Genomic DNA, 22,650 nt, shown 5'->3' on the forward strand with positions numbered 1-22,650 from the left:
ACCACCCGGGAATTCCCTAGCATACTTGTACTTTTTTGTTGAGAGCTGGATATGATGTCCCAGGTAACAGGAGCTGAGGTAAGTAGGCCTTTGTGTTAAGCTTTGAATGTCCGTGTAGGAATTAGGCTGTTTAATGCTTACAGTACCTGGGGTGTCAGAGGGTGAAACTGCCTGTGGTATAGCTTTTCCCCCCTGGTTTTTCCTGGGTTTTCTCTGGGTCTCCCTTCAGATTTTTTCTTACATAGGGTCTGAGACATGCCGGTCTTTGGGCTGTTTTGATGTTGTTTAGGCACTCAGTCATGTCTGCATGCTGTATGTAGCCCACCAGACTCCTCTGTCCATGGAGATTCTCCAGGCAAGAATACTGGAATGGGTAGCCATTCCCTTCTCCAGGGGATCTTCCCTACTGTCTCTTACAGTCCTGCATTGGCAGGCAGGTTCTTTACCACTGCGTCACCTGGGAAGACTTACCACCCCATCCCCGTTAGGTAATCACTCTTGCCAGCCCTGGTAAGCACTAGTTTGCTTCAGTCTCTTTGGACCTGCCTCTTCCGGACATTTTGTATAAAAGGAATCATATGACATTTGACATATGATTTTTGTCATATGACAAAAAGGAAACATGTGACATTTTATGTCTGGCCTCCTTCACATAGTGTCATGTTCTTTAGGCTCATCTACATGGCAGCCATTTTGAAGACCTCGTTCCTTTCTGTGACCGGGTCGTATTGCCGCGTGTGGAAAGACCACGGCTTGCTTACCTGCTCATCCACTGGTGGGCATTCGGGTTGCTTCCATCTCTGGACTGTTTGGCTGTGACGCTGTTATAAATAGTCATATACCAGTTTCTGTGTGGACAAGGGTTTTCTTCACCCCTGGGTAACATACCCAGGAGTGGAATTGCTGAGCCATGTGGTCATTCCATGTTTAACTTTTTCAGAAACTACTACCACCGTGGCTGTACCATTTTACATTCGCACCAGCAATGTATGAGGGTTCCTATTTCTTCATATTCTTGTCAACATTTGTTATTTCTTTTCTTTTCTCCTTAAAGTCGTCTTATTGGGTATAACCATCTCACTGTGGTTTTGATTTGCATTTCTGTTTTAAAAATGTTTATTGAAATATAGTTGATTTACAATGTTCTGTTATTTTCAAGTATATATATATATATATAAATGTTAATTTTTTACATTCTCTTCCTTTATAGGTTATTATAAGATTTTTGAGTTCTCTGCGCCATACAGTAGGTCCTTGTTAATTATCTATTTTTCTATATAGTAGTATTTATATGTTAATCCCTAACTCCTAATTTATCCCTCCCCACTTCCTCTTTGGTAACCATACGTTTGTTTTCTATGTCTATTATAGAAAACAATATGTCAAAACATACTGTTTTGTTAATAAGATCACTTGTATCTTTTTAGACTCCACGTATGAGTGATATCGTACAATATTTGTCTCTCAGTCTGACTTACTTCACTTAGTATGATCATCTCTAGGTCTACCCATGTTGCTGAAAATGGCATTATGTCATTATTTTTATGGCTGAGTAATATTCCATTGCACACAGGTGTGTGCATGCGCATGTGTGTGTACACATATACACCTGATTTGCCTTGCTGAAAGGACCAGTGATAATGTGTTTGTTAACGGTCTGTCAGAACGACCTCTGTATGTTATTAAAAGTATTGAAGGCTCCCAAAACTTTTTGTTTATACAGTTACATCTAGTGATACTTACCATACTTATATGCTAAAACCAAGAAATTTTAAAAATATTATTTATCAATTCTTCCATAAACAATAGTAATAAACTCATTATATGTTAACACGAGAGCAATGACATCATTGCACATTATGTAGCTTCCGGAAAACTCCACCATGCACTTGTAAGGGAGTGAGAGTGGAAAAGGCAAATCACATCTTACTCACAGTTGACCCTTGAACAACCCAGGAGTTGGGAGCAATGACCCTCTGTGCAGTAAAAAATCCACATGTTATAGTTGGTTCCTCATACCCATGGTTTCTACATATCCCTGGTTCTGCATCTACAGATTCAACCAATCTTGGATTGAATAGCCCTGCAGGATTTACTGTGGACAAAAATCCACATGTAAGCAGACCTGCGTGGTTCAAACCCAAGCTCTTCAAGAGTCACCTGTATTATGAAAAAATTTTGATCTCACAGACTTCTCTCCCCCAGAATGAATAATGATAATCCAGTTTTACTCAAGTCAGATAAATAAGGTTAAAAACATATATTTTTTTCTGGTCTGAAATTCCAGGTCTTAACCTTAGTTTCCCAGAAAACATACATGTTGGGGAATGCTGACAATGGAATCTGATTGTACTTGGTTGGTCACAGAAAGGACAGAAAACCACTTTTTAACCTAGATATAGACCTGCTGACACCTGCACATTTTCTGGTAATACTTCCCTGCCCTCTCAGAAATGAAAACTGGCTGATTTAAATTTTTCATTGATCTCCTTCATCATGTGATTTCGTTCAGCCAGGACATCTGTCAACTGGTTGAGAATTGATATCTTGGGCAAGAGTCTGAACTTGCACGGAAATCTCGGCCCCCAAAGTTGGCTTTTCCATTGGGGGTTGAGGGTTGGCTGGTGTGGAGAAGTGTAAACCCTGTGGTTCTCAAAGTGTGGTCCCCGGACTAGCATCGTCAGCATCACCTGTAACCTGTTAGACATGTGGATTCTCGGGCCCCACCCCAGACCTGCTGACTCAGAAACTTTGAAGACGGGCCCAGGCTTCCGGGTCTCACCAAGGTCTCCAGGCAATTTTAATTTGCTCACAGTGTGAGGGTCACTGATGTGACCTCGTCCATAATGACATGCGCTCCCCTGCCCCCATCCTTCTTTCTTTCTTTCCTCCCATAAACATTGAATGTACTGCTCCCTTACCAGTGTTTTTATGACACCTCTTTGCAAATGTACACGTTTGCACACTGTGTGTCCGCCTGTAAACATCAAATTTGTGGCAGCCGAGAGCATCATTTATAGCAATCCCAGAGAAAACGCTCTTAGAACAGCCAGTCACAAACAGCTGAAGCTACATGTCAAGGATAACCCACTACCTGGGACCCAGCTTCTCCCCCTTCTCCCAGCATTAACTCCAGTGAAATCCCTTCAAACTCTGAAGCTTGACAGTTCCATGGGTTTGCTTGCTGTCTTCTGCAGTCACCTAAAGACTGCTCCCCCAGGGAATCTGTTCTTTAGAAACTCGAACTGGAAGATTCAGTAGAGGGGGCTAGCTTGGAGGACTGGGCTAAGGTCAAAAGTCTTCATTTGGGGGGCATATGAGCAGGAGAGTGGGCTGGTCAACCAGAGGCTGGGAAAGGACTTATGTGGATGCAGAGAGCGTGTGTGTCTATTTACATCAGTGCTAGGGCTTCCCTTGGGATTTCTAACCTGGGAAGTTGGGATGCTCTTAGCATGAAGCTACTCTTCTTTATACTCTACATGGTGTGGAGAAAGCTCCATGCTATTTGTGGTCTGGTGAACACATATACATGAAAACAGGACCAAGAGTTCTGGTTGTCCTTCTCCATTCCTCCAGCAACCTTGGACTTGCTGCCTAGACACAGGTCAACCTCAAGGGTTGATGCTACAGAATTGGCTTCACGATGGGGTTGCAGTTGCCCGGTGTTCTGCTATGTGACTTCAGAGCTTTCCAGAGCCCACCGGATCAGGAGATGCCTCTTGGATGAGTGTTTAGCTTCTTTGATTTTGATTGTGATCCATGACATCTGTGGGCTGTTCTTGACTTCTTCCGGCCCTTGGTTTTCTAGATTGTCCTTCTGTTCTTCTTCCTGTGGTGATACAAGTCATAGTCATGGGTGGAATGCTGCACCAAAATCAATATGGTCTCAATAAACTGATGTGTGTTGAGCATCCCACAAAAGCCCCACTGACCTGCTAACTTTAAGTCCCACCTCAGGATACCCTGACCATCCCACTTGCTGATCATCCCTCTAGAGGTCAAGACCAGCAGCCTCGTGGTCCTCATGGTGACGTGATCCAGTCATTGTGCAGCCTGTGGGGCTGAAAGTGAGCCCAAGGCCTGGCCGGTTACAGGTGGGGGAGCTGGTGGGTCTTGGGGAGGGGCTGAAAGATAGGCTGTGCTCACTGGGTGCACATCCTCACTTTGCATTTTGTCCTAGTGGGTGGTGATGACAGTCCCCGGGGAAGGGGTAACTGCATCATCTCGAGTCAACCCTCCTCCTTCACACTCATTTCCAATCAGCCACCAGACTCTGCTAACCTGACTCCTTTATGTATCTCTCCATTCTTTTCCTCTGCTTTAGCGGATGCCCCCGACCTGGTCCATGCTCTCCTCATCCCCTGGGTGGATTTATTCTAGCACAACATATCAGACTGCCACCACTATTACCACCCTAAATCCAGCCTTTCTGGTGGCCAGACCATTCAAATGCCGATGCTACCGTTTATCGCATAAGCCCGCTTCTGTGGCTGCTGTTGCCCTCAGGATGGGACTGGGTTCCCCGTCTGGCCTGATCTTCCAGGACGTGGTCTCCGGCCATCCTGTGCGCTTTACCCCTCAGTGCTGAGAACTGCCAGACCCTCGCAGACAGCCTCCTGCCCCTCAGGATGCTTCCCTTCTCCTCCTGTCCTTCTGCCTTGCAGCTGCTCCTGCTGTTCTTCACCTGTCTGCCGGCATCGGCTCTGAAAGCCTGTTGGGCACCCCCATCTATGTTGACGTGTGTCCTTTCTCTCCTCATTCTCTGCAGCACCTCAATCTTAGGCTTTCATAAATGGCATTTCAAGTCTCTCTCTTTTTTATTTTCTTTTCTCCTTGACTGGTCTATAAGCTCCTGAGAGCAGGGGCCCTTCTTAATCATCCTGAGGCCCTTACCAAGTGCCTGGTACACAGGAGTTGGTCTCTGAGTCCTTTTAAACTTGAGAGATAATTGGCAATGAACGCTGTGCAAGGTTAAGGTGTAGCATGTTGACTTGATATATTTATGTGTTGTGACATAATGACCACCTTGCCGTTAAGCTAACACTTCCATCACATCGCGTGGTTGTCATATCTTTTTTGGTGGTGAGAATATTCAAGAGTTAGTCTCTTAGCAACTCTAAAGTGTGTGGATACACTGCTGTTGATTGTAGTCACCTAAGCTACTGCGTCAGATTCCCCAGAACTTGGCCATCTTCTAATTGCAAGTATGTGCCCTTTGACCCACATCTACACAGGAGCTATTCTATAAAACTTTTTGGAAGTGGAAGACAATAGCTGCAGAAAAGGAAAAATAATAGCTCAGCTAGCTGTGCTAAGGGGACTTCCTGAATTGAAAACTGCTAGCTTCTAGCCAGCACTGTGCTGTAAGAACTTTCTGTGAAGACGGAAGTGTCTCGTATCTGTGTTGTCCAACAAGGTGGCCACGTGTGGCTATCAAACACCTGAAATGTGGCTACTGCCACGTGTAGACTGAACTTTTAATCATATTTAATTTATTTAAGTTTAAACGGAAGTATGTGCACGTGGCTAGTGGCAACCCTGTCAAACAGCTGTCAGCAGCATCTGGTTACCTCCTACCTGGCTAAGAGCTCCCATGGGGTGAGGCTGCAGGAACTGGCATGCAGGCAAATGCTTAACAACCAGCTCTCGGAAACAGTCTGCTCACCTCCATGGTGTAAAAATCCCCACCAAACCCAGTGTCAATACGTCCTGGATACAGAGCTGGGGAGAGAAGTACAATGTAAAATCATCATCTAGGCAGTATTTCCTCAACACAGGTACACAGATGCAAACAACCCTGAGAATAGAGTAGTCCACTGCACTAAAATAATTAGAAAGTGATTAATTTTTAATATTTATTGACTTTGTACTATTTAACTTATTTAATTGTAAGCTTATATACTTTAGTTTTTAACAATGGCTAAACTTAAAAGCAGATCGCGAAACTCCAGAGCACCTAATTTTTGGCTTTCAGGAGGCTTTGTAAGCCAGCTCCCTCTCATCACCAGCTCCTAGCTCAGTTCAGTCACTCAGTCGTGTCTGACTCTTTGCGACCCCATGGACTGCAGCACACCAGCCTTCCCTGTCTATCACCAACTCCCAGAGCCTACTCAAACTCATGTCTATTGCCTTGGTGATGCCATCCAACCATCTCATCCTCTGTTGTCCCCTTTTCCTCCCACCTTCAATCTTTCCCAGCATCAGAGTCTTCAAATGAGTCAGTTCTTTGCATCAGGTGGTCAAGGTAGTTGAGTTTCAGCTTCAGCATCAGTCCTTTCAATGAATATTCAGGACTGATTTCCTTTAGTATGGACTGGTTGGATCTCCTTGCAGTCCAAGGGACTCTCAAGAGTCTTCTCCAACACCACAGTTCAAAAGCATCAACTCTTTGCCACTCAGCTTTCTTTACAGTCCAACTCTCACATCCATACATGAGTACTGGAAAAACCATAGCCTTGACTAGATGGACCTTTGTTGGCAAAGTAATGTCTCTGCTTTTTAATATGCTATCTAGGTTGGTCATAGCTTTCCTTCCAAGGAGTAAGCATTTTTTAATTTCACGGCTGCAGTCATCATCACAGTGATTTTGGAGCCCAAAAAAATAAAGTCTGTCACTGTTTGCATTGTTTCCCCATCTATTTGCCAGGAAGTGATGGGACCGGCTGCCATGATCTTATTTTTCTGAATACTGCTGCTGCTGCTGCTGCTAAGTTTTTTCAGTTATGTTCGACTCTGTGCGACCCCATAGACGGCAGCCCTCTAGGCTCCTCGTCCCTGGGGTTCTCCAGGCAAGAATACTGGAGTGGGTTGCCATTTCCTTCTCCCAATTGCTAAAAAAAAAAAAAAAAAAAGTAATATTTCCTTTGGCCACAAGAGGGCACTCTCAGATGACATTGGATTTTAGGAAGGATTTTGGTGGCTCTTTCGGTAAAGAATCTAACTGAAATGCAGGAGACCTGGGTTTGATCCCTGGGTCAGAAAGATCTCCTGAAGTAGGGACTGGCAACCCACTCCAGTGTTCTTGCCTGGAGAATCCCATGGACAGAGGAGCCTGGCGGGCTACAGTCCACGGGGTCGCAAAGAGTGGAACGCGACTGAGTGAGTAACACTTGGAACAGCTCTCTGGGTCAGTCTGTGGTGTCTGCTCCCGTCTCCCGGAAGACTGCAGTTCTGGGTATCTGCGGGACTCACACAGTGTCAGGCAGTTATTTGTTTCACAGCTACTCACCATCTCCGCCGCCAGGTGAGGCAGCTCAGGAGGAGGACACTGGCGAGCAGGAGAATGCAGCCGGCCACTGTGGACAGAGAAGCAGGTCAGGGAGGCGGTCCCCGGGACTGAGAGAGCCCCCTCCCGAGTGTCTGTCAGGGAGGTGGTCCCTGGGGCTGAGAGAGCCCCCTTCCCGAGTGTCTGTCAGGGAGGCGTCCCCGGGACTGAGACAGCCCCCTCCCGAGTGTCTGTCAGGGAGGCGGTCCCCGGGACTGAGAGAGCCCCCTCAACTGAGAGAGCCCCCTTGACTGAGAGAGCCTCCGTCCGAGTGTCTGTCAGGGAGGCGTCCCCGGGGCTGAGAGAGCCCCCTCCCGAGTGTCTGTCAGGGAGGCGTCCCCGGGACTGAGATAGCCCCCTCCCGAGTGTCTGTCAGGGAGGCGGTCCCCGGGACTGAGAGAGTCCCCTCAACTGAGAGAGCCCCCTTGACTGAGAGAGCCTCCCCCCGAGTGTCTGTCAGGGAGGCGTCCCCGGGGCTGAGAGAGCCCCCTTCCGAGTGTCTGTCAGGGAGGCGGTCTCCGGGACTGAGAGAGCCCCCTCGACTGAGAGAGCCCCCTCCCGAGTGTCTGTCAGGGAGGTGTCCCCGGGGCTGAGAGAGTCCCCTCCTGAGTGTCTGTCAGGGAGGCGGTCCCCGGGACTGAGAGAGCCCCCTCCCGAGTGTCTGTCAGGGAGGTGGTCCCCGGGGCTGAGAGAGCCCCTTCCCGAGTATCGGTCCCTCCAGCTCTCCACACCCAGCTCAGTGCTTCCGGGGAGGTGAGCCGGGCAGTCTCTGCCACCCCTTTTCAGAATGCAGCCCCCTCCCGGCCAGGCTTCCCTGGAGGCTCCAGGACCCGGGCCTGGGGGTATGGTCGGGAAGGGCCCCAGCCCTTCCCGGGGGCTCGCCTCCTTCTCGGGAGCAGCTGACAGGCACCCTCTTCAGAGAGGGTCAGAGGCCCAGCCTCAGTTAAACAGATCTTGAGTGAGGCCCACAAGGGGTAAATGAAATGTTGAAATATCAAGATGAATATAAAGGTAAATGATAAGCAGCTAGCATCTCCTGAAAGTGTCCCTGTTTCCCATATACTCTTTCCCTGGAGCTGGCGGTTATCCATCCAGCTGTCCATCTGTCTGTCTTAGACCTGCCTCAAAGCCTGTTTTTCTCCCTCCATCCGCCCCGTAAGATATAATTGACCTGTAACCTTGTATAATTTTAAGGTGTACACTTACTTATTGCAAAATATTTTGTAATTACTATTTCTTTTTTGTGCCAAGAACATTGAAGAGTTACTCTTAGCAACTTTCAAGTCCGCAACACAGCATCATTGGCTGTAATCCTCACACCCTGACCATCCCTAGACCAACTCCTCTGCTGACGAAGTCCGTGCCCTTTGACACTGGTCTTCTCTTTGCCTCATCCCCAGGCCCGGTTACCAGCAGTCTACTCTACGAGCTCCGTTTTGGTGTTTTTGGTTCTTTTTTCCCCCTCAGAGCCTGTTTTTGCCTCCCTCCAGAAGGCACCTGGAGTGGTCTTGGCATGTTTTTTTCTCTCCCCCACTGGGCACGCCACCTCCCCCCACACACATCCAGGTGCTGGGTGTTTGTCCTCTGGGAGCTGGCCGGGAGGCCCTGGTTGAGGCTGGTTGGAGACCTCACTGCTGACTCACCACAGCCGTGCCTGTGACTTTGAGTCGTGTTATGCTCTGGATTCGTCTTTGAGTTTTATGCACATCGTAGAGTGTAAAGAGTTAATTTAGACTAACTCACTGAGCAGCTCACCACCCACCAAGCAAATGTGTCGGTATGGTTGGGTGACTACCCACCTGCGATCTGATACTCAGTGGTAAATATGAATGTATCCAACGTTGCAACCTCTTCTGTGGGCTTCTGGAAATCTGTGCAAAAGAGAGGGGGAGGTGCTTGTGGATGCTGGCTGTGGGACTGCCTGGGGCTGCGAGAGTCCAGGCGGCTGGAGACCTATGAGAGGCCAGGGGAGCCCTGGCCCAACTTCTGAACGTTTTGTTCTTCTGCCTCGAGCTGGCGCCCTCTAACTTGCTTCTCCTCTGACACTGGCGACGCTGGTTGTGTTTGAGGCCTGGGAGGTCATGTGCGGGTGTGTGCCCATCTCTAGCACCAGGGGGCAGCTCCCAGGCCAGCTCTTCCCTCTCATGCCTCACAGTTTAATAGCCAAGCTTTTATCTTCCAAGAAATGCCAGCCATACCTGTGGTCCCTGCCGTCCTGGTTGTTAAGAAAGGTCCACTCCCAGGGGGAGCTTCCGTGCTCTCCCAAGGCTCTATGTCATCTGGAGGAGAGAAGAAGGATGCTTGTGGGGCAGAAGGTGGGGAGTGGGGGTCTGGGGTCTCCCACCCACCCCCTCCACCTCCTCAGCTGACCCTAGACATGGTAGCTAAGGTGTGTCTCGGCTCTGTAGTCCCCATCAGGGTCAAGTGAAGTGGCTCAGTGTGACCCCAGCAGAGCGGGAGGAGGGAACTGTGACCCTGACTCTGGCTCTCTTTGGAGCTCTTTCTCCCCAAGCTTCCTACTCAGCTCTGGTTTCCATTTGCAGCTTGGAATTGGGTCATCATAATACAAATTCCATCAAAACATTAAGCAAAGTGTGTGCGTGCTAAGTCGCTTCAGTCGTGTCCAACTCTTTGCGACCCTATGGGCTGCAGCCCATCAGGCTCCTCTGTCCATGGGATTCTCCAGACAAGAATCCTGGAGCGGGTTGCCATTTCCTTCTCCAGGGGATCTTCCCAATGCAGGGATCAAACCTCTTAAGTCTCCTGCATTGGCAGGTGAGTTCTTTACCACTAGCTTCACCTGGGAAGCCTATTAAAGTAGATATGCACTAAAGGAGAGCTTTTCTCTGTGACAGGTTCACCATTGCTCAGACATGCCCGGTGGGCAGCGTGACTCTCAGGGTGCAGGCTATGGGAAAGAAACTCAGCACCCCCCCGACAAAAGATCCAAGAGGGAGGTGGGGGGCCTGGGCAATGTGGGCAAGCAAAGAAACCACTGGAAGTTAGGGCCCAATGAGGGGACTTTTGATTGTAGATATGGTAATATGATTTCAGGACGAAAATAGCAGAAGACCTCAACGTAGGTGGGTTGTCCGTGAGTGTGAATGAGCATACGTGTGTGTGCATGTGTGTCTGTGCTTGAAAAGTCCCTGCCCTGCATGTCTGCACTTTGGCAAAGCTCAAGTGGAACTCACACAAGAGGGGAGGGTGGCTTTCTCTTGGTATAGCAGGAGAACAGATTTACATTACGTGTCAGCAAGTTGGAAATGTATGCAGGGCAGGTGGACTTTCCCTTTTGAATGAGGAAGTCTTGGTAGCTTAGAGGCAGAGGGGGAATTTCAGGATCAGCTAGAAATGGGAGCGGCACCATGTGGGGGCGGGGGGCCCCTCCGGAAGACACCTGTCTTCCTCTTTCAGATCCTGCTCTTTATCCCCATCAGGAAATGGGGGACCCCAGGGTGTGGAGACCTTACAGTTTATCTCATCTGTTTTCTAGAGAGAGAACAACCCGAGGCCCCAGGAAAGGAAGTGGCTCACCCTAGACCACTTAGCGGGTGGATCAGGGATTCCAGCCTGGTCCACCTCAGGGAAGCCACGAGGCGGTGGACCCTGGGGTGGGGGGCACCTCTGTACCTGGAACCTGACCGTTCGCCCCTTCACTTATGCACTTGAGCCTGGGCCTGGTCCACTTTATCTCCCCGTTGATCAACGTGCAGGTGCTTTCAGCAGAACCAGTCTGTAGGGCCCTGAATCCCTGGGCGCACTGGTAATGAACTGTCTGCCCCAGGATGAAATGATAGACTCTCTTTAAAGGTTCACGTTCATGTTCCCATGGTGGCGGCTCCTTGCAGTGACCTGGACGAGGGAAGGGAATTCCAGAGGCAAGTAGAGGAGATGCTGTGAGTCCAGGCTGCCTCTTCCTAGAGACCAGACCACAGTCCTGCTTCTTTTCTTTGGCCCCCTCCTCCTTCCCCCCCTGCCTCCGCCGCCCCACTTTCTTCCAGTAAGTACTGGTAACATCTATTTGTCAGGGCCTTTGCTAGGTACTTTGTGAAAGGAACGAAGACCCAGTCCCCCTCCCCTGCAGTGAGCAGACAGTGGATCAGGGAGGGGAGCCTCTGCAGGGAGAACGTGGGGAGCATGACCCTTGAGACACAGGTGCTTGCTCTGGGAACGCAGAGAAATGAGCTTCTGCTGACAGGGAGAGATTTGCTAAGTGGACAGGTGTTCGAACAGTGGTCTCAGCTTAGGGTTAAGGGCAGGTTCCAGCTTGTCTGGGCTGAGGAGATGTGGAGACCACTTAGATCTCGACTGCTAAGTGAGGAAGCACATCTAAAGTGGTCATCTTGGGGCCACGGAGAAGTACTCGGGACAAATCCAAAGATGGGATGAGGGAAGCACCAAGATGATCTTAGAGGAATGGAGCCCGGTCCCTGATCAAGCCATGCCTGAAGCTGGCCCTTTTAAGGCCTCTGAAAATTCCCATGTCCAGTAACTTTCCCCTCACCCAACTAAAACCCAAGTCTGGCTGACCTTTAACCCCACAGATTATGTTCTGTTCTGATTTAATCCCCTCCCCTGCCCCGCAAATCTGGACACACGGAACCACAGATCCTTCTAAGCCCAGAACTGTGAAGCTGTGTTTATGCTCTGACCTTCCACAACCCCAAAGATCCAACATAACCCCTCGCACTGCCCTCCATGACCCTCTGCGGCAGGAGGACCAGTGGTCCCATCCCAAGGGGTCTGCTCAGTACAGTGTCTTGCAGTTCATGCTTGAATATGTGTTTAAGTCTCAGAATCAAATTGCCTTTCCAGTCAGTAAAATTCATAACTGTCCAGACTCGTTGGAATTGGATTTGCTTCTTTCAAAACCTCCAAATTAAGACAGTCTGCGCAGCACCCCTTAGCCAGAGGCAGCTGGTTATCTCTTGAGTAAGGAGAGTAAACACTGACTTCTTGAGAAAACTTTCAGTAATTGTGGAATATGGGAGGGGAGAAGCAGAGGAAAACAATGAACGTGTTCTGAAACCTCACTCCAGAACAAAGTCACAGTGACAAGGACAGGAAACAGCATATTGCAGCAGGTTCCCCAGATTAGTCATTGTATTTTTATTTTTTTTTAATTAATAAAAGCTGATAATAAATTCAAAGTAGCTTAAATAATCATGCCAAGACCCCTGGTCTAATTCAGGAAACCCTTATTTCAGTCCCATTTTGTGAGTTGTGCCATGTCTTTAATTGTCTCTGCATCTCAATTCCATCAGTAAATTGAAGGAATATTTCCTGGTCCTTGACTCACTGGGTTCTGAGGTTGGAATGAGATTATATACAAAGTCGTAAAGTTCTTTGTAAAGTTGTACAATTAGCGTAGGGGCACAGGGTATTGTAAGGTCAGCTGGGCCCCCTAAAGCTCAGGTTTCCCTAACGGGCTCCTTTCTTCCTGATGTCAAGGCTGACTTCCTCCTTATTAATTTTGGAAAGTCGGGGCAGCAGCTGGGTGACATGGCACAGGCTCTTCCACAGCCCATTAGCCCAAGTTTTGTCTGCAGCTTCCAGAAGCCGGTGTGGCCACACCCACCTCAGAACACTGTCCTGTTAGAAATAAATGTCTGGAAGTAGATTACTTGGCTCACGGTTCAGTGTCTCTTCCTTAAGGGAAACATAGAGCATCTTTTGAGGCCAAGGAACACTGCCGACTCAGATTGGTATTGTCTGGCCACTGTGCTTGGAGCAGTTAGCCCCCAAAATGCTATTTGAAAGAAAGTGAGTTGAGTGGAGTTGAATTGAGCTCGCTGGGGCCAGTTCCCAAGCCTGGAGGAAGCCCAGAGCCCAGGCCGGCTGCTGGAAGAGAGGCTTGAGATGCTGAGCAGACAGCCTGCCACCACCGCGCCGCAGCGCCGGTCCCCAGGACGTCCTCGGGAGAGAGGACCACAGGCCGGACTCTCCTCCTCGGGGGCGCACTGCATGTGTCTGTGAGAGAGCAGGTTCGCTCCTACCTGGAAGGTCAGCTTGCTCCGGGGGCTGCGTTTGGCTCTGCACGTCTGTGGGTTTTCTTTCATTCTGTTCTTTGGGTCCAGGAGTGACTTGTTTTACTGGGTTCTTGGCAGGGGCTAGAGAATATGGAGGGAATGAAGACGATAACATCATAGGTGTTTAAAAGAGAAAACTCTCAAAAAGAACATCTTTCTAGGGCCTGTAACGTGCCAGGCAATATCGGGGGATGCAGAGGTTATAAAAATGAGCCCCACATACCCTGTCCTTGGGGGGCTGTCAGAGGGCCTGTTCATGGGCAGCAGAGCACCAGCCCACCAGGCAGTCTTCCTGTATGTGATGATAGTAGCCTACAATGTGTCTCCGAAGGACCCGAGCTTTTCTGGTGGAATGGTTTGTGTTTGTGTGTCTCCCCCAAAGGGGCCCCGTTCTGGCCATCAGCTTGTCAACACCATGCATGGAGGTGAGTGTGGTGGCCAGAGGAGCAATCTCAGTCACTCCTGTTTGCCGAAGGCAGGTCATTTAAGAGTCAGTTCAGTTCAGTCGCTCAGTCATGTCCAACTCTTTGCAACCCCATGAATCGCAGCACGCCAGGCCTCCCTGTCCATCACCAACTCCCGGAGTTCACCCAAACTCATGTCCATCGAGTCGGTGATGCCATCCAGCCATCTCATCCTCTGTCGTCCCCTTCTCCTCCTGCCCCCAATCCCTCCCTGCATCAGGGTATTTTCCAATGAGTCAACTCTTTGCATGAGGTGGCCAAAGTACTGGAGTTTCAGCTTCAGCATCAGTCCTTCCAATGAACACCCAGGACTGATCTACTTTAGGATGGACTGGTTGGGTCTCCTTGCAGTCCAAGGGACTCACAAGAGTCTTCTCCAACACCACAGTTCAAAAGCATCAATTTTTCGGTGCTCAGCTTTCTTCACAGTTCAGCTCTCACATCCATACATGACTACTGGAAAAACCATAGCCTTGACTAGACGACTTTTGTTGGCTAAGAGTCAGAGGGCATCCTAAAGAATGGCAATGTGTGCAGTCTCAGAAAAGACAGAATGGTCTCTGCTTCCAAGGCAAACCATTCAATGTCACAGTAATCCAAGTCTATGCCCTAACCACTAATGCTGAATAAGCTGAAATCGAACAGTTCTATGATGACCTACAAGACCTTCTAGAACTAACATCAAAAAAAGATGTCCTTTTCATCACAGGGGACTGAAATGCAAAAGTAGGAAGTCAAGAGACACTTGGAGTAACAGGCAAGTTTGGCCTTGGAGTACAAAATGAAGCAGGGCAAAGGTGAACAGAGTTTTGCCAAGAGAAACACTGTCATAGAAAACACCCTCTTCCAACAACCCAAGAGACAACTCTACATGTAGACATCACCAGATGGTCAATACCAAAATCAGATTGATTCTGTTCTTTGCGGGTGAAGATGGAGAAGCTCTATTCCGTCAGCAAAAACAAGACCAGGAGCTGAATGTGGCTCAGATCATCAACTCCTTATTGCAAAATTGAGACTTAAATTGAAGAAACAAGGAAAACCACTAGACCATTCAAGTATGACCTAAATCAAATCCCATTTCCCTGGTGGCTCAGATGGTAAAGCGTCTGCCTACAATTCGGGAAACCCAGGTTCAATCCCTGGGTCGGGAAGATCCTCTGGAGAAGGAGATAGCAACCCACTCCAGTACTCTTGCCTGGAAAATCCCATGGATGGAGGACTGTGGTAGGCTACAGTCCATGGGGTTGCAAAGAGTTGGACATGACTGAGCGACTTCACTTTCACTTTCTATGATTATACAGTGGAAGTGAGAAATAGATTCAAGGGATTAAATCTAATAGGCAGAGTGCCTGAAGAACTATGGATGGAAGTTTGTGACACTGTATAGAAGGCAGTTACCAAAACCATCCCCAAGAAGAAATGCAAAAAGGCAAAATGGTTGTCTGAGGAGGCTTTACAAATAGCTGAGAAAAGAAGTGAAAGGAAGGGAGAAAAGGAAAGATATACCCATTTGAATGCAGAGTTCCAACGAATAGCAGGGAGAGATAAGAAAGTCTGTCTAAGTGATTAATGCAAAAAAATAGAGGAAAACCATAGAATGGACATGTTTAGAGATCTCTTCAAGAAAATTAGAGAAACCAAGGGAACTTTTCATGCAAAGATAAGCACAATAAAGGACAGAAATGGTATGGACCTAACAGAAGCAGAAGATATTAAGAAGAGGTGGCAAGAATACACAGAAGAACTATACAAAAAAGATCTTCATGACCCAGACAACCACGATGATGTGATCACTCAACTAGAACAGAGATCCTGGAATGTGAAGTCAAGTGGGCCTTAGGAAGCATCACTATGAACAAAGCCAGTGGAGGTGATAGAATTCCAGCTGAACTACTTCAAATCCTGAAAGATGTTGCTGCTAAAGTGCTGCAGTCAATATGCTAGCAAATTTGGAAAACTCAGCTGTGGCCACAGGACTCAAAAAGGTCAGTTTTCATTTCAATCCCAAAGAAAAGCAATGCCAAAGAGTGTTCAAACTACCACACAACTGCACTCATTTCACACACTAGCAAAGTAATGCTGAAAATTCTCCAAGCTAGGCTTCAAAAGTACAGTAACCAAGAACTTCCAGATGTTCAAGCTGTATTTAGAAAAGGCAGAGGAACCAGAGATCAAATTGCCAACATCCTATGATTGTTGGATCATAGAAAAAGCAAGAGAATTCCAGACAAACATCTACTTCTGCTTTATTGACTACACTAAAACCTTTGACTGTGTGGATCACAACAAACTGGACAATTCTTAAAGAGATGGGAATACCAGACCACCTTACCTGCCTCCTGAGAAATCTGTATGCAGGTCAAGAAGCAACAGTTAGAACCAGACATGGAACAATCGACTGGTTCTAAATTGGGAAAGGAATATGTCAAGAGTGTATATTGTCACACTGCTTATTTAACTTATATGCAGAGTACATCATGCGAAATGCTGGGCTGGATGAAGCACAAGCTGGAATCAGAATTGCTGGGAGAAATATCAATAACCTCAGATATGCAGATGACACCACTCTTACAGCAGAAAGTGAAGAACTAAAGAGCCTCATGATGAAAATGAAAGAAGAGAGTGAAAAAATTGGCTTAAAACTCAACATTCAGAAAATTAAGATCATGGCATCTGTTCCCATCACTTCATGGCAAATAGATGGGGAAACAATGGAAACAGTGGCAGACTTTATTTTGGGGAGCTCCAAAATCACTGCAGATGGTGACTGCAGCCATGAAATGAAAATACGCTTGCTCCTTGGAAGAAAAGCTATGACCAACCTAGACAGCATATTAAAAAGCAGAGACGTTACTTTACCAACAAAGGTCCGTCTAGTCAAAGCTATGGTTTTTCCAGTGGCCATGTATGGATGTGAGAGTTGGACCATACAGAAAACTGAGTGCCAAAGAACTAATGCTTTTGAACTGTGGTATTAGAGAAGACTCTTGAGAGTCCCTTGGACTGCAAGGAGATCAAACCAGTCAATCTTCAAGGAAATCAGTCCTGAATATTCATTGGAAAGACTGTTGCTAAAGCTGAAACTCCAATACTTTGGCCACCTGATGTAAAGAGCTGACTCATTTGAAGAGACCCTGATGCTGGGAAAGATTGAGGGCAGGAAGAGAAGGGGACAACAGAGGATAAGGTGGTTGGCTGGCATCACTAACTTGATGGACATGAATTTGAGTAGGCTCTGGGAGTTGGGAAAGGACAGGGAAGCCTGGCCCGCTGCAAACCACGGGGTTGCAAAGAGTTGGACACGACTGAGCGACTGGACTGAACTGAAGAATAGCAGTGGTGCAGTTGCTATGGAGAACAGCTCTGTTCCCAGGCTATGTTCACATCATTATGAACTATGATTATTTTCAGTTGTTTAGTAATTATTAGTGTAATGCCTGCCCCCCCACACCCTCTTAAAGTGTGGTTTCCTTGAGGGCTTGGTGTGGCAGACTCTAGGTCCACCCAAATCTCTACAAACGACCCAATTTCATCCCTTTTTATGGCCGAGTAATATTCCATTGTATATACGTAGCACATCTTCTTTATTCATTCCTCTCTCAATGGACATTTAGGTTGCTTCCATGTCCTGGCTATTGTAAATAGTGCTGCAATGAACACTGAGGTGCATGTGTCTTTCTGAATCATGGAAAAGCAGTACAGATGAACCTATGTGCAGGGCAGGAATAGAGATGCAGATGCAGAGAATGGACATGTGGACCAGCAGGGGAAGGGGAGGATGGGATGAACTGAGAGAGCAGCATTGACATATATATACTACTGTGTGTGAAACAGCTAGTAGGGAGCTGCTGTACCGCACAGGGAGCTCGACTCGGTGCTCTGTGGTGACCTAGAGGGGTGGGAGGGAGGCTCAGGAGGGAGGGGATATATGTACACTTGTAGCTGATTCACTTCCTTATCCAACAGAAACTAACAACATTGTAAACGAATTCTACTCCCCCCCCCAGCCCCCAAGGAAAGTTGGGGGGAGCCCTGCCTCCCTCTTTGCTACAGTTTTCTCCTTCCCTCGGGGTTACCAGTGGAAACTCTTACAGATGCTGTTGCAGAGGCATCTGTTTTCCCAGGCAGAGTGGCTGGAGTTCCCCGCACAGCGCATGACGACCGACACTCTGCGGAAGCCTGTCTTGCAGTCGCAGTTTATCATGGTGCCCACCTTGTACCTGAGGACCTTGAACATGGCGTTTCTGAGACTCGGAGGGTCATCGTGACAAACCTCTGCCAAGACAAAAAGGCACCTTAGTCATCCAGGAGCTTCCAAACACAGGCACAGACAACCATCAAAATGATCTAATCCCACATTTCTTCCCCTGATTTAAGGGATTGGCATGTACCCCACTTTTTCCTGGAAAGACACTCAGGCTGTTGAAGGTTCTTCAGAAACCTTCAGATCAGAGATGGTTCAAAATTTAACTTCAGCCAAGTTCTTCTCCAAGCTACAGTGTCTTTCAAACTAAATGAGTAGAAACAACTGGGGTTTTATTCTGATGACTCCCACCGAGCAAGCATAGTTTCTTCACAAGGAACATGAGGAAAGGCTTCCCTGGTGGCTCAGCTGGTAAAGAATCCTCCTGTAATGCGGGAAACCTGGGTTCGATCCTGGGGTTGGGAAGATCCCCTGGAGAAGGGAAAGGCTACCCACTCCAGTATTCTGGCCTGGAGAATTCCATGGCCTGGAGAATTCCATGTGCATGGGGTCACAAAGAGTCGGACACGACTGAGCAAATTTCATTTCACTAACACGAGGAAAGGCGGGGAGCCGGGGAAGCCACACGGATTTAACTGAGGGATGAAATGTGTCTGTTGAGAAATCCTTTCTTGGGGGAGAAATATTTGTAAAGTGTTTACTCAGTGTGTGGTGAGTAGGAAATGTGTTTCTCACCCATCTACCCACCTCTGAGTTTTCCAAATTTCTTCTCACGCCACAAAACCTGACCCTCCCGTGGCCCAAAAACGCATCACTGGTTCCCCACTAAAGACACTTGAAGAAGTGGCCGAACACCCAACTATCACGGGGTGGGAAACGTGCTGGTCTCATCAGAACAGGGATTCCACTGTGTGTCTCTAGACACGTTGCCCTGCTTCAAGAGATGAGATTTTTCAGGAAAAAGTCATAGGCCGTGTGGAGGAAGTGAACAGGATGGCACAGAAAGTGGGAGAGAGTGAGGCGGCCAGGCTGCCCGCAGCTGGCCTCACCACCCAGCAGAAGGGCATCAGTTCTGGGCAGGTGGCCGTACCTGCGGCCGGCAGAGGACCAGCTGCCAGTTGTGTGTCAATCACTCAGCATGGAGTGGAGCTTCTCTGAGCCCTCACACTCTGCCCAGCCACTCATCGTCCTGGAGACCACCCCATCCTCATCCAGGATGCAGGACCCTCCCAACACCCCCAAGAGGATGAGGAGAATGTGAACAGCTTGCCCCACCTCTAACCCAGAAGGGACTAAACAACAGCAATTTGAATGGCCGAGTGGGCCAGCAGTTGAGAGGAACCTGTGACATAATGTGCATGCGTACATGCTGAGTCACTTCAGTCATCTCTGACTCTTTGTGAGTCTATGGACCGTAGCCTGCCAGGCTCCTCTGTCCATGGAATTCCCCAGGCAAGAACACTGGAGTGGGTTGCCATGCCCTCCTCCAGGGAATCTTCCCGACTCAGGGATCGCACCCGAGTCTCTTAATGTCTCCTGCTTTGGCAGGTGGGTTCTTTACCATTAGCGCCACCTGGGAACCCCGTCACTTAATTAAATTCTGGTCACTGTAATAATCATAAGGCAAGAAATGCAGTGTGGTGGAAAAGGAAGGAAGCTGGGTCTCTAAATTGTAGCTCCACCAGCTTACTAGCCACACAGTTTTATTGCAGCTACTTATCTAAGACACGGCTTCCTTTTCTGTAAAATTTGTATAATAATTATTATTTTACTGATTTGTTTTAAATTATGTGAAATAACATATCGAGGTAACTTGCAGAGCACCCAGCACATAATAGTCCTAGAATAGATGCTAGTTCAGCTCCTTTTTTCTCTGTCCAGAAAAAGCAATCTTGGATGTCCCTCAGTAAATGAGTGGACAAATAAACTGTGGTAAATTCAGACAGTGGAATGTTATTCAGAGCTAAAAAGAAATGAGCTATCAAGCCAGAGAAGACAGAGGAAACATTAATGCATATTACTAAGTGAAAGATGACAATCTTAAAATACAACACATCGTATGATTCTAACTATAAGACATTCTAGAAAAGGAAAAGCTATGAAGGTAGTAAAAAAGAAAAATCAGTGGTTGCCAAGGGTTAGGGAGGCTGGAGATATGAATATTCGGAGCACGGAGGATTTTTAGGGCAGTGAAATTTCTCTGTATGATACCATAATGATGGATACAATAAATAAGTGGGTAAAGATTGTTCAAGTCACTTCTCCAAAGAAGATATCTGATTATCAGCAATCAGTTGAAAAGGTGCTCAAGACAACATTAGACATCACAGAAAAACAAATCAGAAGCCACGTTGAAAGAGTCCATTAGAATGGGTAAAATAGATACAAGACTGACAATACCAAATGTTGACAGGGAGCGACTGTAACTTGCTGACATTACTGGTGGGAGTGAAAATAACGCTGCTACTTTGGAAAATTCAAAGTTTCTAAAAATGAAGTTAAACATATACCTGCCCTACGATCCGACCATCCCACTCCTGGGTATTTATCCAGCAGGAGTGAGATCTTGTGTCTATGAAAACACTTAAACATTTATAGTAGCTTTAAGTAATCTCAAAAACATTATGTTGAACAAAAGAAGATAAAACAACACACACGCACATTGATTCCACTTCTATAAAGTTCAAGAAAAGACAAAACTAGTATACAGAAAGAAATTAAGCCAGGGTTTGTGTGTGGTGGGCAGGGCTGGCTGCAACGAATCAATGGGTAATGAAAATGATGGGTCCTTGGGTGTACACCTTCGTCCTAATGACAAATTGAAATGATAATGGACTCATCACAGTTCAGGCACACAAAAGTGGAGTCAGGGGCCATGGAAGACCTGCTCCCAGACACTTCCCTGCACCACCAAGAACTTGAATTTTCTCTGAATTGCACCAAACTTAAGGACACCACCAACCGTTTTCAAAACAATACCTGCCAGCAGCTGCAAACTGAGGGTCTCAAGGTCCCCCCTTGAAACTGTGCAGCCTTTTCAGATGTCAACCAGTTGGTACTCAGCAAGCACCCTTAGGCTTGCCAGCTCCAACTATAATTCTTGGTAAACAAGTCCTGCTGTCACTAACTGTAACCTTGGTTTTCCCTTTATAAGCCTCCCTTATTTTATTGTTGGGGGTGGAGTGGGGGAGACAATTCAAGGGCTTCTTTGCTTAGTTTTTATTGGAGTCTAGTTGCACTACAATATTGTGTTAGTTTCTATTGTACAGCATGATGAATCAGGCAGAGATGTACATAGATCCCCTCTTTTTTGGACTTCCTTCCCAGTTAGGTCACCACAGAGCATAGAGTAGAGCTCCCTGTTATATAGTAGGTTCTCATTAGTTACCTATTTATACAGAGTATAAATAGTGTCAGTCCCAATATCCCAATTCTCACCACCCTTGCCCTGTCCCCCTTGCTCAAGGGCTTCTCTGGGGTATCCCTAACAAACCCCAAATAAACACCTTTCTATTTCAATCAGACCTCCATTTCTGAAATTTTTGGTTAATGGCCAAAATTCATCAAAATTGTACACTGCAGATCTGTGCATTTCACTGCAAGTAATTTTACTTCCAAAAAATCAGTAAGAAGTATACAGAGCAACTCTCACGATTATTCACTAGCACAAAGAATCAAGGATTGACCTCAGATGCATTCAGAATCTGACAACTCAATCACAAACCAAAAAAGTTTCCAAATACAGAAATTGGAAAAGAACAAGGCAAATTGCCCTTGGGACAACTTGGTGTCCTTAAAAACTATTTACGTGGTGATATGCTTTTTTAAATTAGGCCCTGGAAATTTCCGGGATCATCATAAATTAGCCTGAGCATCGAGGAGGTCATGTGGGGACAAGGGAAAGTCAGAACTTCTTACTCCCACGGACTTGCTTTTTATCAAAGCAATTTTCCTGGAATCTAGAAGCAATGAAACTTCCCTGATCTATAACTAAGAACTAGTAAAGAACTTGACTATAACCCTTTGCCCTGGAACCATGCAAAGACTGATCCAGATGTCATCTGAAGAAGGTGGGGTGGGAGGGTGTTCAGCAAAGGCAGACAGAGGGTGGGGTGTTCTTTTTAATAGGATTAAATCTGGGATTTTTTTTTAAAGTCCTTCTCAGAGAGGTCATAAAAGAAACAGCAGTACAACATCTTAAAAGGAAAAAAAAAGAATGGAAAATGCCTCTTCTCTCCTGAAATCTTGCAGAGGAGTGAGTGAGTGAAAGTTGCTCAGTAATGTCCGACTCTTTGCAAACCCGTGTACTGTAACCCGCCAGGCTCCTCTGTCCATGGACTTCTCCAGGCAAGAACACTGGAGTGGATAGCCATTTCCTTCTCCAGGGGATCTTCCTGACCCAGGGGTCAAACCCAGGCCTCCTGCATTGCAGGCAGATTCTTTATGATCTGAGCCACCAGGGAAGCAGAGGCATGTTGAAGGACAATTCTGTTTGTGTGACTCAGCAAAATGTCTTTACATCCCCTTTCCTCGTATTATCCTTATGAATTTTCTTCCCACATAGCATGGCAGCTGCCCTCATTCCCTAGTTTTACTCTAAAATTTTCAGAGTTCAGCAAAGGGGCTTTTTCCGCCTTTACTCTTGTACCCACACTTCCAAATCTATTTCCTGTTTCCACCAGA

At 47.2% G+C, this 22,650-nt stretch overlaps 1 protein-coding gene across 1 annotated transcript in view; it reads right to left on the bottom strand.

Moving 5' to 3' along the window:
- Positions 1-1,108: 1,108 nt before the first annotated feature.
- IL2RA (interleukin 2 receptor subunit alpha) overlaps positions 1,109-22,650 on the bottom strand; it is a 46,160-nt gene continuing 24,618 nt past the window's right edge. The window contains exons 2-8 of the mRNA XM_043884192.1: positions 17,856-18,038; positions 13,264-13,377; positions 10,898-11,119; positions 9,463-9,543; positions 9,064-9,135; positions 7,229-7,295; positions 1,109-3,829 (exon numbers count right to left, since the gene is read on the bottom strand). Coding sequence (XP_043740127.1) covers positions 3,805-3,829; positions 7,229-7,295; positions 9,064-9,135; positions 9,463-9,543; positions 10,898-11,119; positions 13,264-13,377; positions 17,856-18,038 — 764 coding nt within the window. The 3' untranslated portion in view covers positions 1,109-3,804. The remainder of the gene's footprint in view (positions 3,830-7,228; positions 7,296-9,063; positions 9,136-9,462; positions 9,544-10,897; positions 11,120-13,263; positions 13,378-17,855; positions 18,039-22,650) is intronic.

Source organism: Cervus elaphus, chromosome 23, assembly GCF_910594005.1.
Source record: "Cervus elaphus chromosome 23, mCerEla1.1, whole genome shotgun sequence".
NCBI classification, from domain to species: Eukaryota; Metazoa; Chordata; class Mammalia; order Artiodactyla; family Cervidae; genus Cervus; species Cervus elaphus.